The 14,798-nt window shown below is 38.1% G+C and overlaps 1 protein-coding gene across 1 annotated transcript in view; it reads left to right on the forward strand.

The window, feature by feature from the left end:
- The window catches only part of PTCHD4 (patched domain containing 4), a 178,145-nt gene that overhangs the window by 36,411 nt on the left and 126,936 nt on the right, over positions 1–14,798 (forward strand). The window contains exon 2 of the mRNA XM_046638969.1: positions 12,174–12,654. Within this exon, the coding sequence (XP_046494925.1) occupies positions 12,174–12,654 (481 nt within the window). The remainder of the gene's footprint in view (positions 1–12,173; positions 12,655–14,798) is intronic.

The raw sequence follows: 14,798 nt of genomic DNA on the forward strand, positions 1-14,798 counted from the left end.
CTCCATGAAATAGGGCTGGGTGATATTAGAAGTGAGACATCTAAGAGGGAAATTTATGTGTGGCTGGAAGAAGCAGCAATCATGTTTACATAGTGGAGGCAATTAAACTCCCAAAGGCTGGAATATGGGTTGGCCCACTTAAAATTGGCCTAATTTTGAATAGTAAATTTACAGGAATGATTACTTTCATTATAATGAGACTGTCTACCTTAATATTTTCCCCTTTTACATAAAAATCTAAGTAAATCAATTGTCAAAACCTTCTGGGATTATCCATCAAATATGCTTTTACACACTATAACTTACTGCCACCTAACTGTTAAAGTTACCATACGTTCCAAACAAAAACTGGGGAAATGTGATCAAATAAAAGATTTTAATCTGTGAATGTTATTAACTGAAAAATATCACATGAGTATAAAACTAAAAGCAAATGTATGTAAGTGTTCCATGAATTGTTCTCATTTAAATAATAAGACAACATGAAATTTTACCTGTCTGACTAAAGCTAAAGTCTGCAGTTACTATATATAACTTACCGTGCTTCCGGCTTATTTCCTGGCTTAACAGACTTAGCTTGGGTGGGTCACTTCTTTCCTACATCAAACAAGCATTTGTAGGTGGAATGCAAGCAAACTTTAATATTAGCCTTAAACAAAGATAACCAGATAGGCAATTTTTTTCCTCTCAAGAAATGAAGACAACAGTATTTTCTAAATCTTTAAAGGTTTTTGGATAATCTTTTACAGTAAGTTAAATTATCAAATAGAGACATGTATTTGCTTTTGAGTTAATTTTTCTTTCAGATATCTTACAGGTTTTATTAATTTTTAAAATTTTGCCCCCCAAAGACATTCAAATGCTCCTTTGTTAGACGTCCAAAAATAGATAGTTTAATACAAAGATTAGCCCATGCACTTGACTAAAATTTGTCACATCAACACAGAAGATGTTAACACACTTGCAAAGGTCAGCTGTTACAACCTGATTTCCTATGCTGAGAGAAGTAATATTTAACTTCCACATGGAGCTGCACGATAGGAGAGTACTTACTTTCTTGGCTTTATCGAAAGGCTTTCAATTATTATAATATCTTTGAGGCCGAATATCTTGGTAGTAGTAAAGAACAATTGCATGGATCTCATTAGAATGTATATCACACATGATACTTTCAAAGCATGTCTGTCCTTTTGGGGATTAAAAAGAAAAGGTAATTTAGTGAAGATAAAATGGTCTTAAGCAAGCATTGTATTCTTTATCTAGTATTTTACTTGACATAGCTCAATAATTATCCCTCACTGTGGCTTTGAGGTAATTGTCTCTCAAATAAAGGAAGGACAGAGATGGGAGAGGAAAGAGGAGGAAAACAGGGAGAAAGGGTCAGAAGGGAGGACAGAGAAAAAAAAAGAGCAAGAAAAAAGAGAGGCAGGAGGGGTAGGGGAGAAAGGAGATGGAGCAAGAAAGAAGTGGGGAAGATGCTCCTGTAGGACAATGAGATGTTAAGATCTGCTTCGTCTTCAGTAGGGATATAAGAGTGTGGCTTTTGTTTTATGCAAAGATTAAGATGCAGCTAACCTCACCCACACTGCAGATAAAGGCTGCACTATTGGTTTCACGTTCTTTCACAATATGTCCACTCCTCTACATTTTCTTGAAATATGCATCCCAAATTAGTTTCTTTTAGCTCAAAAAAGTACCACCTTCATTTTTTATCTTAGAACTTTAAAGTCTAGTTGGAGTGATAAAGCAGATACACAGATAGTAATGGTAAAAGGCAAGATGCATTATTATCAGAAGAGGTCATTTGGATGAAAACTTGATGCAATCCTAGAAAACAAAGCAACATAGAAATTGGAAAAATGGAGCTCATATATGGAAATACTATCTCCAAACTGCATAAATTAATGGCATGTTTCCTAGAAGTTTTAATCAACTCCATAATCTAGACCCGTGATTACAATTATCTGGATAATTCAAGAAAGAAATAGGCCAGCTTTTGCTTAACATGATGCTTTATGCATAGCAAACACTCAAAGATATTTGTTCGATTGATCAAATAATTTAGCCCTTGAGCCAGGAAACTCTGCTTCACTGGCCCGGGTTCGGTTCCCAGCAGGGACCTACACTAGTCCTACACTTCTCGGACCAGATAGAAGATTGGCAAAGATGTTAGCTCAGGGACAATCTTCCTCAGCAAAAGAAAATAAATAAATATATATACATATAGTAATTTAGCCTTTGTTATCAGATTAAAGAAAAAATACCTGGGAAGGAAAGATACAAAGGCCAAAATTTAAAAGAACCTCATGAGGGCCAGTTCAGACCGCCAGTTCAATACAAGGAGAGCGATATTGAACTGCCAAAGTCCTCATGATCTTTCCTTTGAAAAGAAATCACCATTTAACCAAGTGCAAATTCACATCAGCTCGAGAGTTGTGTGTGTTAGCACTTTACCCTACCCTTAGAAACCAGGAATCTGCTGTTACTCACCTGTAATACTATCGTTCATTATGTCACAATAGGCAAAACCACAGACCTTCATGAAGAAGAATGAACGGTCATAACTCAAGTTAATTTAGAAGCCACAGACAGATTACTTAGAACTTAAGCCTGGGAATAACGGAGTACTGATTCTTGAACCTCCGTCCTTTTCCACTACCTGTCTAAGTGAAATTTGATTAGAAGTCGTACCTAATTTATCCTTTCCATTTCTAGCGACCCTTTATCCAATTCCCTTAACACACTTATTTTTATCATTTTTGATAGTGAGTTAATCGTTTTTAAAAAGATAATAGAAAATAGCCCAACTAACCAAGAAAGCAGAAATGACCTATAATCTTATACCAAGTAAGGGTTAAAGTTAAAATTTTGATAAATTTCCTTTGACTATTTATATGTGCATATTTATTTTTGCATGGCTGCAGTCATGCTGTCTGCATATAGTTTTGCAGACCTCAGCAGTTATCTTGATTTCTTAGCAATGTTGTCTGTGTGGTAATGCTCTATGCATCTCTATTCTCTTGCCATCTTATTTATGTGCCTTTGTTTCAATAACAAAAGCATAATCTCTTCCAAGGAAGAGACTTTATCTTTCTTTTATTTATCCTTATCTTGCTTTCTACACATAGACTGACAATTTGCCTTCCCAGACACTCAACACAGATATTGTTTTAATTTGTTAGATTTATAGGAGTCATTAGAATGAGTAGATCACTTTCAGCAACTCCTTTCCTCTAGGAAGTAAGCTTTTCTCCAAAAATCCCTCAGCTCTCCAGAAAAGGTGGTTCTTTGGATAAAAGTCCCAGGTGTGGGAAAATTTATTTTCAGAATAGTGTGCATTTCATAAGTACTGAAAAATCTTTTTTTGGTGCTCATACAATAATAAGGTACATCTTGACCTAGACAAAGCTATGAGAAAAGCAAAAAAAAAAGGATCCCATTCCCCATCTCTAGTGCTCATCTCCATCCTCAAGATACACCTAAAGTTCATTTTTCACATTGCGGTCAAAGAGAACATTTGAATAAGCAAATCTCCATACTCATTACCAGTGCCCATTTCCCCATCCCCACCCCCCCCCCCCCCCCCCCCCCCCCCCATTATATATTCCAGTTGTTCTCAAAGTCCCAGGAACACAACATGCTTACTTTTCTTTCTCGGCCTTTGCTCATGCTGTTCCCTCTGCCTGGAAGACCATTCCTCCCTCTGTCCGCCAACCAAATCTCCCATCTTCACTTGGGTAATTGTTACTTATGCTTCAGGTCTCAGCTAAGATGCCACCTTCTTTGGAAAGCCTTCTTAGTCCCTGCTAGGCTAAGTGACTCCTTCTTAGTGCTCCCTTAACATCCTATGTTAACTGGTTCTATAGCATTTGTATTTCTTTAAAAAAAATACCTGCCTGCTTACTTATCTTCCCCCATCTCCCACTCCACTCCAGAGCCATCGGCTTTGAAGATAAGAACTAGCTATTCACCACTCTCTCCTCAATCGCTGGCTGACACAGAGACGCAGAGCACGTGCTCACTGATTATTTCTTGAATGAATGAATGACTTTGCCCTTCTTGCCTGCTTCCGCCTTTGTATCATGTCCTTGGGCACCCCACGAATCCACCACACCAGTGCCCCATGTAGGGACCTGCAGTGGCCACGCTTTTGATCTGCCCTAACTTTTCCATTTCTGGGAGGAGGTTTTGAACTCTACTCCGAGGTCTGCCTCTCTCTGATCTACTTTTCCACTCAGAGGTGCTAATGGCCCTGATGTCACACTCTTTTTATAGCATGTGGTTGTAAATTAGTGTCTTTTTGGGCAAGACTTTCTGAGCCCAAAGGAAAGGCTATACTGGTGGGCCTTTCAGTCCCTCTCCTGAAGGGGGCACTGTGCCTAGGGCCTTTCTGCATTCCTCAAATGCTCCGTAAGTGATGACCAGCTGCTTTTAGAGCTAAATCTTGCCTGTCAGTGGTCATCATGATTCCTTTGAGAAACACTCACTTAAAATACTAATATTGCCTTTTATGGAACTATTTGGGGTACCATCACTACTGTTAGCTACAGAGAAACAAAAAGGTCGTTGTTATATGCCTCACATTTAATATAGATGTTAACTCTACTTCCACACATTATTTATAAATTTGTGCAAAGATTTTGTATAAGTAAAGGGAGAAATTACAAGGCTTCATTCTATTATGTGATAACTAAACTGATACAGTGGAAGGATACTCTTAAAATAGAGATCTGAAGGTAAAATGAATTTTACTGTCTAAGAAATAAATTGATTCATCCAAGCTACAAAGAGATGATTTACATTTAGGTAAAATGGGGCAAATTCTTGATGCTTTTCCATTTGAGAAGAATTCTCTGAATTCTCTTTGGAAATTACTTGAAGAAACAGGAGAAAAAACTACTAGGTCCAGATTTAAAGAAGATAAAAAGCTTCTTGTTTCTATGGAAATGAGCCTGGGTCATCTTGTGTTTCTCCTTCCTTCTTATTTCTTTTTTTTTTCCTTAGGGCAGATTTCTCTAGCCTACTTTGTAGCGTCTAATGACTTCACCACAGATGAATCATTAAATACAGAGCTAATAAAGCCTGTAGAGATAATATAAGCCAAATCCTTTGCTTTGGAGATGAGGGAGTTGGCATCCAGAGAGGTCAGGCAGCATGTCGTCTGTCACCCTGCTGGACGGTAGCAGAACTGGAGCCTCCAACCATGTGTCTGGACCTTGGCTGTGCCCTGTGTTCTTTTCATCACACTACAGACATGTGCTGAGAAATGTGGAATAATTTTAGATGGCTAACTGAATAAACAGTATCGTTTCAAATATTTAATTTATGGCTTATATTTAATAAGAATAATATCCAACACTTTCTGAGCACTGTTCGACGTGTTTTATGTGTATTAACACAGATGATCCTCATAATGCTTTATGATTCTTAACTTAACCAATAATAAAACTGACATCCTGGGCCGGCCTGGTGGCACAGCAGTTAAGGTCACAGCTTCCGCTTTGGTGGCCCCCCAGGTTTTGCTGGTTTGGGTCCCAGGTGCAGACCTATGCACTACTTGTCAAGCCATGCTGTGGCAGGCATCCCACATATAAAGTAGAGGAAGATGGGCATGGATGTTAGCTCAGGACCAGTCTTCCTCAGCAAAAAAAAGGAGGATTGATGGTAGATGCTAGCTCAGGGCTAATCTTCCTTAAAAAAACCAAAAACTGACATCCAGAGGGCTTAAGAGACTTGCACAGCTTGTCAGTGTCGACGCTGGGACTCTATGCAAGACAGTTGAACTCTTGAGTCTGTGTGCATAACTGCTACATTGTGCTTCCTTTCGTTCAAGTATATTCATATATTATTCAGTCGTATGTGCAATGGTGTTAAGAACGTAAGCATTGGAGTCAGAAACAGGAGTCAAGTGATCGGCTGTGCTGCTTGGTAGCTGTATAACGTTATTCAGATTACCTCCTCTCGCTTGACCTCTATGTCCTCATTGGTGACTTGAGGCAACTCAGTATCACTCTTCCTCACAAAGTGACTGGAAAAGTTGCTTAGAAATAGTGCAAATAAGATGCTTAAGTCTTGAACCTGAGTCTGCCACATGTGTTAAAAATTTCCAACCGAGTCTCAGTTAATTGATATGCCAGAGTGCTTTATTTAAAGTTATTTTATATTCTGGTTGGCTAAAGCTCTTATTTAATTTCAACGACACAGAAACATTATTTTTTAACCTTCCTCTTTGAAAAAAATCAAAAATGTACCACTGCACTCTCCTAGCTCAGTAATATGACATAAGAAATTTAATTTATTCTTTATGAGGACATTTTTAATGCTTTAAAGCCTTCATTTTAAAAATGACTTTTGACAGGCCAGTCCCATGGCCAAGTGGTTAAAGTTCCGCACACTCTGCTTTCGTGGCCTGGGTTCTCAGGTTTGGATCCCCGGCATGGACCTACATCATTCACCAACCAGGCTGTGCCGGCATCCCACATACAGAATAGAAGAAGATTGGCACAGATATTAGTCAGGTCTAATTTTCCTCAAGCAAAAAAAAGAAGATTGGCAATAGATGTTAGAACAGGGCAAATCTTCCTCAGCAACAAAAAAGGAAAAAATACTTTTGACTCTTTTTTTTTAACTAAATATCTTGTAGGAACTTGTTTTCTCATTATTTGCTTGTTTCTACTAAACATGAAGCTCAGGAGAGGAAATTCAAGATAGCTGATGATTTCGTTTAATCCTAGTTTGTGTATATACTTGATACTGAGGATAAAATAAAGAGACAGAAGTTAAGAAATAAATATGAGGAAAAATCTTGTTTAAACAAACAACAACCCCTAACATTCTTTTCAAAATGTCACTACCTACCATACATAGGAAGATTTTCTTTTCAGCAATAAAAGACGATTGATCATCTCAAAGTTCCCAATACTCTTGCAGTGTCTTCCTCATCAAAAATCCGTGAAATCTGAATTAGAATTGTCTTGGACAAGAGCTGTGCTGCCAAATGATCTTGCAGTTGCAGAAAGTATCTTAATGTCAATCTAGTGCATATATTGAGCAGATAGATACTTACTCCCCTATAATTTCAAAGCATCATCAAGCAATTGTTTTCTCTGCACAATCATTTATGACATTAATGTCTCTTTCCTCTCCTATCTCCTTGAGAATTTGTTCTTTGATCTTATCTCTGGGAATTTAATTTCCTTTTCCACTGTAGAGGTGTGGATTTCGTGGGAGTAATTTTAAAAGCTAAAAAGGAGTAGCTGTAAACTAAATAAGACCTAAAGAACTCAAGATATTTTTTTGTGGCATTACTTTTCCTGGAGAGATAATGTGATGAGACGCTTCATGGCCGAGAGCTAGCACTGTGACCTGTAATTCCATTGACTCACCTTCGAACACTGTACCTACCAGGGACTGCCTTGGCTGACATTTTTTTGTGCTGCATTGAGAACCTGAAATACAGCAGAAACTTCCTACCTGAGCTCTTTTCTTTAGAGTCATCCCTACTCTGTAAATCACGCTCTACAATGCAAGGAGAGTGAGCACTCCAAAAAGTAAATCATGCCACTCCTCTGCTTAAAACTCACCAGTAGTTCCTATTGGAAGACAATCAAGTCCAACTCCTCAATAAGGCTTTTATTATCCCTAAAGAAGAGGCCCTGCTTGTCTGTAGCCTCACATCTCATCACTTCCTTACCATCTTGTGCTATTCTTGCCTCCAGGCCATGGTGCTTACAGATCCTTTTTCCAGGTACTTGCCAGGTCTCTCTGTTGGTTGACTAACTTACACACATTTGGTGTGCAGTGAAAATAAAAGAGGAAACATATTTTGCGGAAAGGTTACACTGGACAAAGCAGATTGAAAGAAAGGATAAAGTTTTTTTTTCTGTACCGGCCTCTGATTTCTATATCTGCCTCTCTTCATCTGAGTTCCTACTGTCCTCAGACAATTTGAACTGTCTCTTACTTTTCCCATTCTTAGTGAAGTAGTTTCTAAAAGTAACCATGATTAGTTATATATATTTCACGGGGAATTCACTGAGTTAAATATTATGGAGTGTTTATTATATTCTAGGCTTTGTTCTAGGCACAGGGAAATTACAAGTGAGCAAGACAGGAATGGTGCCAGTTCTCAATGAGCACACGTTCTAGTGGAGGAGACAGAAAAGGAGCAATTGAATGGTTAAATAAGATCATTTCAGATAGAAATGGTTAGTGGGAAAAATACCAAGTAGGACTATGTGATAGGATGATTGCTGAGAAGGAGGTGTTTAGTTTAGATGGTGTGGTTTAAGGGGTTTCTTTGAAGCCAAGACTTCAATAAGGAAGTAGTTCTGGCCGTAGAAGGATAGAGGAAACATTCCAGGCACAGATGATGGCAGGTGCAAGGCCACAAAGTAGAAATTAACTTGGTGTCTTCCAGGAGTAGCAAGAAAGGCCAGAAAAGCTGGAGCAGAGCTCAGGAAGAGAAGAGTGGTTAATATACGAGGTCAGAGGTCTCAGCCCAGCAATGGACCATTCAAGGCCTTGCAGGTCTGGTAAGGGATTCTTGTTTTATTCCTAGTGCAAGTGGAAGCCGGTAGAAGGTTTTAGATTCAGAAATGATGTGGTTTCATTTAGAATGTACAAGTACGCTCTGGCTTCAGTGTGGAGAATAGATTGAGGAGGAGCAGAAGTGGACACAAAAATATTAGTTAGGGACCTAAATTCATCCCATGTTAATGATGTCAGTTCAATTCAGTGAAACACTGAAACAGGATGGCATTGAAAGCGATGTATTATCATCTTGTCATATCTTTATTTTAAGATTTAACTTCATTGGGACATAAAGGCGATTTCTGCACTTAACGGAATTTTAGAATTTGTGTAGGAGGTTTTATGAGGAAAGGAAGAAGTTGAATCTACGTATGTGTTAAATGTTAAGCAATTGGTTTAGTGGAGAGGAAAATGTTGAAAAAGAGGATCTGCAGGTGAAATAAGTTTTAATGATAAAGAACATTTAGTGGGGAGCAGGAACCAAAGTGGCTTTCCTGAAATCACCCCCGTAAGATTCTAGAAATTACTAGATTTGGAATCAGAAGAACTGGGTTGAAACCGTGGGTTCCTAACTTTAACTAACAGATTTGCCCTCTCTGAGCCTCTGTGTTTGCTCATCTAGTAAACAAAACAGTTCTACCCGGTGATTGGTAAGATTTTGTCCAGATGGAAAAATAATCAATTTATGGCTCTATTAGTTATAATGGTATAATTTCTGACATTCAGATCTCCTCGGAGTAACTTTATAGATGATATTTTCCTAGAATAATAGAGCTGAAAATTTTCTTCCGTATCATTTATTCATGTTTACTCATATACTCATATCTACTCATTTGCGAGGTGAGAAAGCTGAGACCTAGAAGGGGAAATGAACCAGCCAAGGGTTTTTTATCCAATTAGTGTGAGATGCGCACTGCAACCCAAATCGAATGACTCCTGATTAAGCGTCTCTCCATTAATCCCACTTGACCTTACAAGTCCAGAAAAGTTCCTCCCAGAGGGTGATTATAATATGTCATATTCTTTCTTTGTTTCTTCTACGTAGAAGTACCTATAAATTGGTTAGCTTGGAAAACTAATGAACTCTTCTACCATTCCTTACAAGACAGTAGAATTTTTTCCTTACAAATAACGTATAAAAGTGTATTTCTCAGGACCATACTGAGTAGGGTGATTGGGCCAATGGCTTGGACAAGACGCAGACCTTTCAAGAGTGCTTTTGAGTCAAGGACATCCACAGACCTTGTTTATTTTGTTCTGGTGCATGGAATAGAGTAGATTAAGAGACAGAAATTCATTCGTTCTATTTGCTACATTGATTTAAATGTAATAGGATGAAAGCATATCTTTTATGAAGTAATTTTTATAAAAAATGGAAATTAGACAACTTCAAAAGGGAAGTGAACAGCTAGCCAAACCCAATGAAGAGCAGTTATTTAAAAGTCTAAATTTTGCCTTCTTTAAAATTTTGACTTTTGTCCAGACACTTTATCAGCACCCTCTTTGATCCACTATAATCTCCAAATGAGGCCTGAGGGATGCATAAATCTTTATTCTGCTGTTAAAGATCCCTGAGAAATCTTTTTGATGACCAAAATGAGTAAAGACAGACAGAACTACTCATTCTAAAGTGAATAAATAAAACTTTTAAAATACTTTCTCTTTCAAATAATCAGAAGCACGAGTCAACATCACAGACAGGATTTCAAAGAAGTAGAAACAAAGGTGGAGTTAAATATTAGACCAAGCTTAAAACAAAAATAAACAAGCCTAATTGAGGAGCAATGTGACCTGCACGGGAAGAGTGGAAACCATATCCCACAATCTCTCAGTGCCAGACAGGATTCCCACTCCTTCCTTGAAGCTTTCCTATATTTTCACTTGCAGCTCCTCAAAGGACTGCATGGGGTTTAATCATGAGAGAGCCTTGGGAGCCTATGGCTGGAATTTCACTTTGATTTTTATAAGGAAACTTACAGAGATGCCTTGGAAGTGAGAGATACACCAAACAAAGGAAACAATAACCCTCAAATCAAATACATACAGAAATACATTGTTCTTTTAGTGTTGGTCAGGTTGAGTTAGAGAAAGATTGTTTTTATCTAACTTGTAGGGGGAAAATGAGTATGTGGAACGACCATGAAATTTCCTTCTCTCAATTCTTGATGATCCTACTAACAGCGTTTGTATTGTCTGTAAATTTCTCAGACTTTTTGTGTTTGCTACATAGTCTCAGGTATTAAAGTTGCTTTGGTGCATATTCAAAATATGATTACAAACAAGTACCTCAGATATAGATGTCTGGACTAAACAGGTTCACAATAATTGTTATATATGTCTACTTGAGGATACAGTGGCCTCACAGTTCGGTGAAAACAACCATGGTTATCACGCTGTTGGGTTTGTTGCCATTCCACACTTCCCTTCTAGAAAGAATAATTTCCTGCACTGACTCTACTCTTTTATATCCTCATGAGATAAAATTCTTGCCTGATCTGGTAAACACTTGATCTATTTATGGCATAAATTTACCATTGTACCTGGTCTCGCCCAGTACCTGCCACACGTTTTCAATGTTATACTCTATCTTGCAATAGAGTTGCTCTTGGGCTCAATATTCCATCTGACAGACATTGCCATTGAAGTAAATAACCCTTGTGGCAAAAAGAAAGTATCCAAATTGATTACAATATGGAGATGGCTGTCAGGGATTTCTGTCTGAGTGTTAAGTTACGCTGGTTGAGATTACTGCTCTGAACCTGTTTAAGCAACTCACTGTCTATATGGGCTTTAAAGAGGCATGATTGCTTCTCTTATAAATATCCTACTCTTGTCATCTTGTCTACTCTACCTCATGTGAAATTCTGAAATTGAGATGACTTGTAACAACCCCAGCTGAAATCTTATTGGTCTCATGTGGGGGGTTGTCCGTTGTCTTCTGATAGGAAAAGGTCAACCTATGACTGAGGCAGGTGATTGGAGGGAAGGTTATAATGAGTAAACAGGTGCTATACCATATTTAGAAAACATTTCAACACTATTAAATTAATTGTGAAAAACAGTATTTTCTTCTACTTAGTCTGCAATACACAGTTGTACCCCCAGAATATAAAGAATGAGTATGGATGTGTGTAATGTTTGTGTGTGTTTGTGTGTGTGTTGGTGTAGGTGTGTGTGTTAGTCCTAGAAAGTTTAGCATGTATTTATTAAATGAATTATTATTTTAATTTTTGAAATGTTGTTAACTCATGCCATGCTTCACTTTTGGCTGAAACTGAATCATAAAACTTGATCCTGCATAAAGGAGCTATCATAGATTGTTACAGAAGGAAATAGTGGGAATGAGGATATGGATGAGATCAAAATAACATTTATGTACATTTTCCTATGCATGTGGCGAGTCTTGTATAGCTTCATAACACTCTTTGCATCTGTTCTAATCCTGATCATCTTGCATGGTATCCCATGTAGCTCCAAAAGGTTGACTATAAAATCCTAACATGCCATTCCACCCACATCAGTTCCACAATTGCTAGAGCATACCTCTGCCTTCTTTGTGCCCATTCACTTAGAGTAAGAATCTGTTCTCTGGAATGTGCGTCCCTCTGGTAACTTAAGTTTCCCCTTTTTCTGTTTTCAAGGATGGGAGGAACAGTTTTATTGGACACCAACTGGGCGGGGTAGTGGAAGTGCCAAACAGCAAGGACCAGCGGGTCAAGTCAGCCAGAGCCATTCAAATCACCTACTACCTCCAGACATACGGCTCTGCCACCCAGGACCTCATAGGGGAGAAGTGGGAGAATGAGTTCTGTAAGCTTATGAAGAAGCTCCAGGAGGAGCACCAGGACCTCCAGCTCTACTCTTTAGCATCCTTTAGCCTCTGGAGAGACTTTCATAAGACCAGCATCCTGGCCAGGAGCAAGGTCCTGGTGAGCCTCGTGCTGATCCTGACCACAGCCACCCTCTCCAGCTCCATGAAGGACTGTTTGCGCAGCAAGCCCTTCCTAGGCCTCCTGGGGGTGCTCACAGTGTGCATCTCCATTGTCACTGCAGCAGGCATCTTCTTCATCACTGATGGGAAGTACAACTCCACCCTGCTGGGAATCCCGTTCTTCGCCATGGGTAACTATCCATCCTTGTGGTAATCGGATTCTTACGGTTTGGGGCAAGGTAGTACATTTCTTGAATTCTCAGGTGGAAATCTGTTTTAATTTTGCATTGGTGTGTCTGTGTGATTATGCAAAATTTTACTTGGAGTGGTGGCTGTTTCACCTTATTGGGCCTTTCAGGAAATTATACACTGACCAAGCCGTCTCCCCATTTCTGTCAGGGATTTTAATGATGTCAAATGTTTTAAAATTAAAATTTAAATTTTAAGCACCATATTGGGAATTCTCTACTCAGCTTCAAAAATTATAAGCTGGGGATTATCAGGTACAGAGTTACAGAGATCCAAAACCTACTTCAAACAAAATTTTGTCATTCATATTCATGAGCATCCTCAAGTTGATGGTGGTAAAGCATGAATATCATGGGATGAAAATTCTGAGAACCACTGATATGTTCTAATCCCAAGAACTCATTCGTTAAACTTTGCTTAATTAATTTCAAAGTTTTTGCAAAGAAAATACTCCATTTCCCCACCTCTATATAAACTAAAGCCTTTCAGCAGCCACTTGAATATGTGTCCTATAATTGTTTTTATCTCTGGGGAAAATAGTTAATGATCATCCTCAGTCAAGATTATCTCTTCTTGTAAGTTTTCTCCTAGTCATACATAAATGATCTAGAAAAAGGTGTGTGTGTGTGTGTGTGTGTGTTCTTGCAAAAGAGAACATCAAGTCTGGAAAGAAAAGTGAGTGATGGCTCAGGAACAAGAATGATGGAACTTACCAGAAAAGAGATGATTATGGTGATATATGTGGTACTGCAGAAGACTTCTGTCAGAAGTGATATAATTCCCTATATGTAATGATTTAGAGAATGACTTATAAAAATAGCCTCTAGGTGATGAATTGAGATGAGCAAAGTCTTCAGCTATAAAATAATTTCACTTTTCACTCCCCAGGTTAAAATCAGCTCTAAATTACATCTTTATTATTAAATTAAAAAGACACAGGCATGTGGTCAGGAAGTCTTCTAGCTGACCCAGGCACTTCTTGTTTACACCTTAACGAATATTTTTAAGAACAACACTGCAAAGTGGATTTATATTGCAGGTGCTGGGGTCAAACTTCTTTATCTGGAAACTCAGCTTTACTGTGGCGTATTAAGTTAGTTCATCTTGGTGAGCCTCAGTTTCCTCTTAGATGTATAAAATGTATAAAATGAGTATAAAAACTGTACCAGCTTCAAAGAATTGTTTTTTGAGTAGAATAGAATATACCTAAGGCTAATAGCACATAGTAAACGCTCGATAAGTATCATCAGGTTTGAGTAATTAACCTGGTGTGTTAAGTGCAGTGGACTCAGTGATGAATAGGAAGCAGCCCTTGGTTTCAAGAAACTGAAAGTCCTCCTGGGTTTTGCATATCATCTTTAAATACATGCTTGTCTTGTTAACAAAAAGTGTTTTCCTTTTTCCCAAAGAACTATATGAAAAATTTTTCTCATCAGTGACAAGGATGATTCTAGATTTAAGCCATTTATACTTGTTATGTTCTTTGGTCTCAGTCTTTTGACTTGAAATAATATAGGATTCATAAGAATCATATAGCATGATTCACAGATGAAACCTGGCTCATTCAAGATTGACAAATGAGACGCCTTCGAGCCTACTAGGGATTTCTCTAAAAATAATGGCAATCTAATTAGGTAATGGCGAGATTTATCAGGAAAATTCTAGAATATATAGAATTGTATATCCCATGTAACTAAGGAGAAGAATCATCCCTAGCGATGCTGAATTGTAACGTAGACTCTGCAAAATCACAAAATCCTTACAGAAGTAATAAAAATACTGAAAGCTACGAGGAGGAAAAGGTCAAACCCTGCAACTCACACCTTTCACAATTTTTTCTCTCTCGGTGATCTTTAAAACCATGAATCAACCCTGGACAGTGTAGGTGCAGACTCTAGGAAGCCTGATGAATGGTTACACTTCAGCAGTCCTGCAATTCTAGTGCTTAAAATATTCTGAAAGGAACTCTTCTGCTATGTTCTGAAGCCAGAACAACAAGAGACCTCTAAATATAGACTATTTATTTATTATGGTCATAATAGTAAAGGTACTGAGATTGAGAACTAGTGAAATGAAAGGAATATTC

This window comes from Equus quagga, chromosome 15, assembly GCF_021613505.1.
Source record: "Equus quagga isolate Etosha38 chromosome 15, UCLA_HA_Equagga_1.0, whole genome shotgun sequence".
Classification (NCBI taxonomy): domain Eukaryota; kingdom Metazoa; phylum Chordata; class Mammalia; order Perissodactyla; family Equidae; genus Equus; species Equus quagga.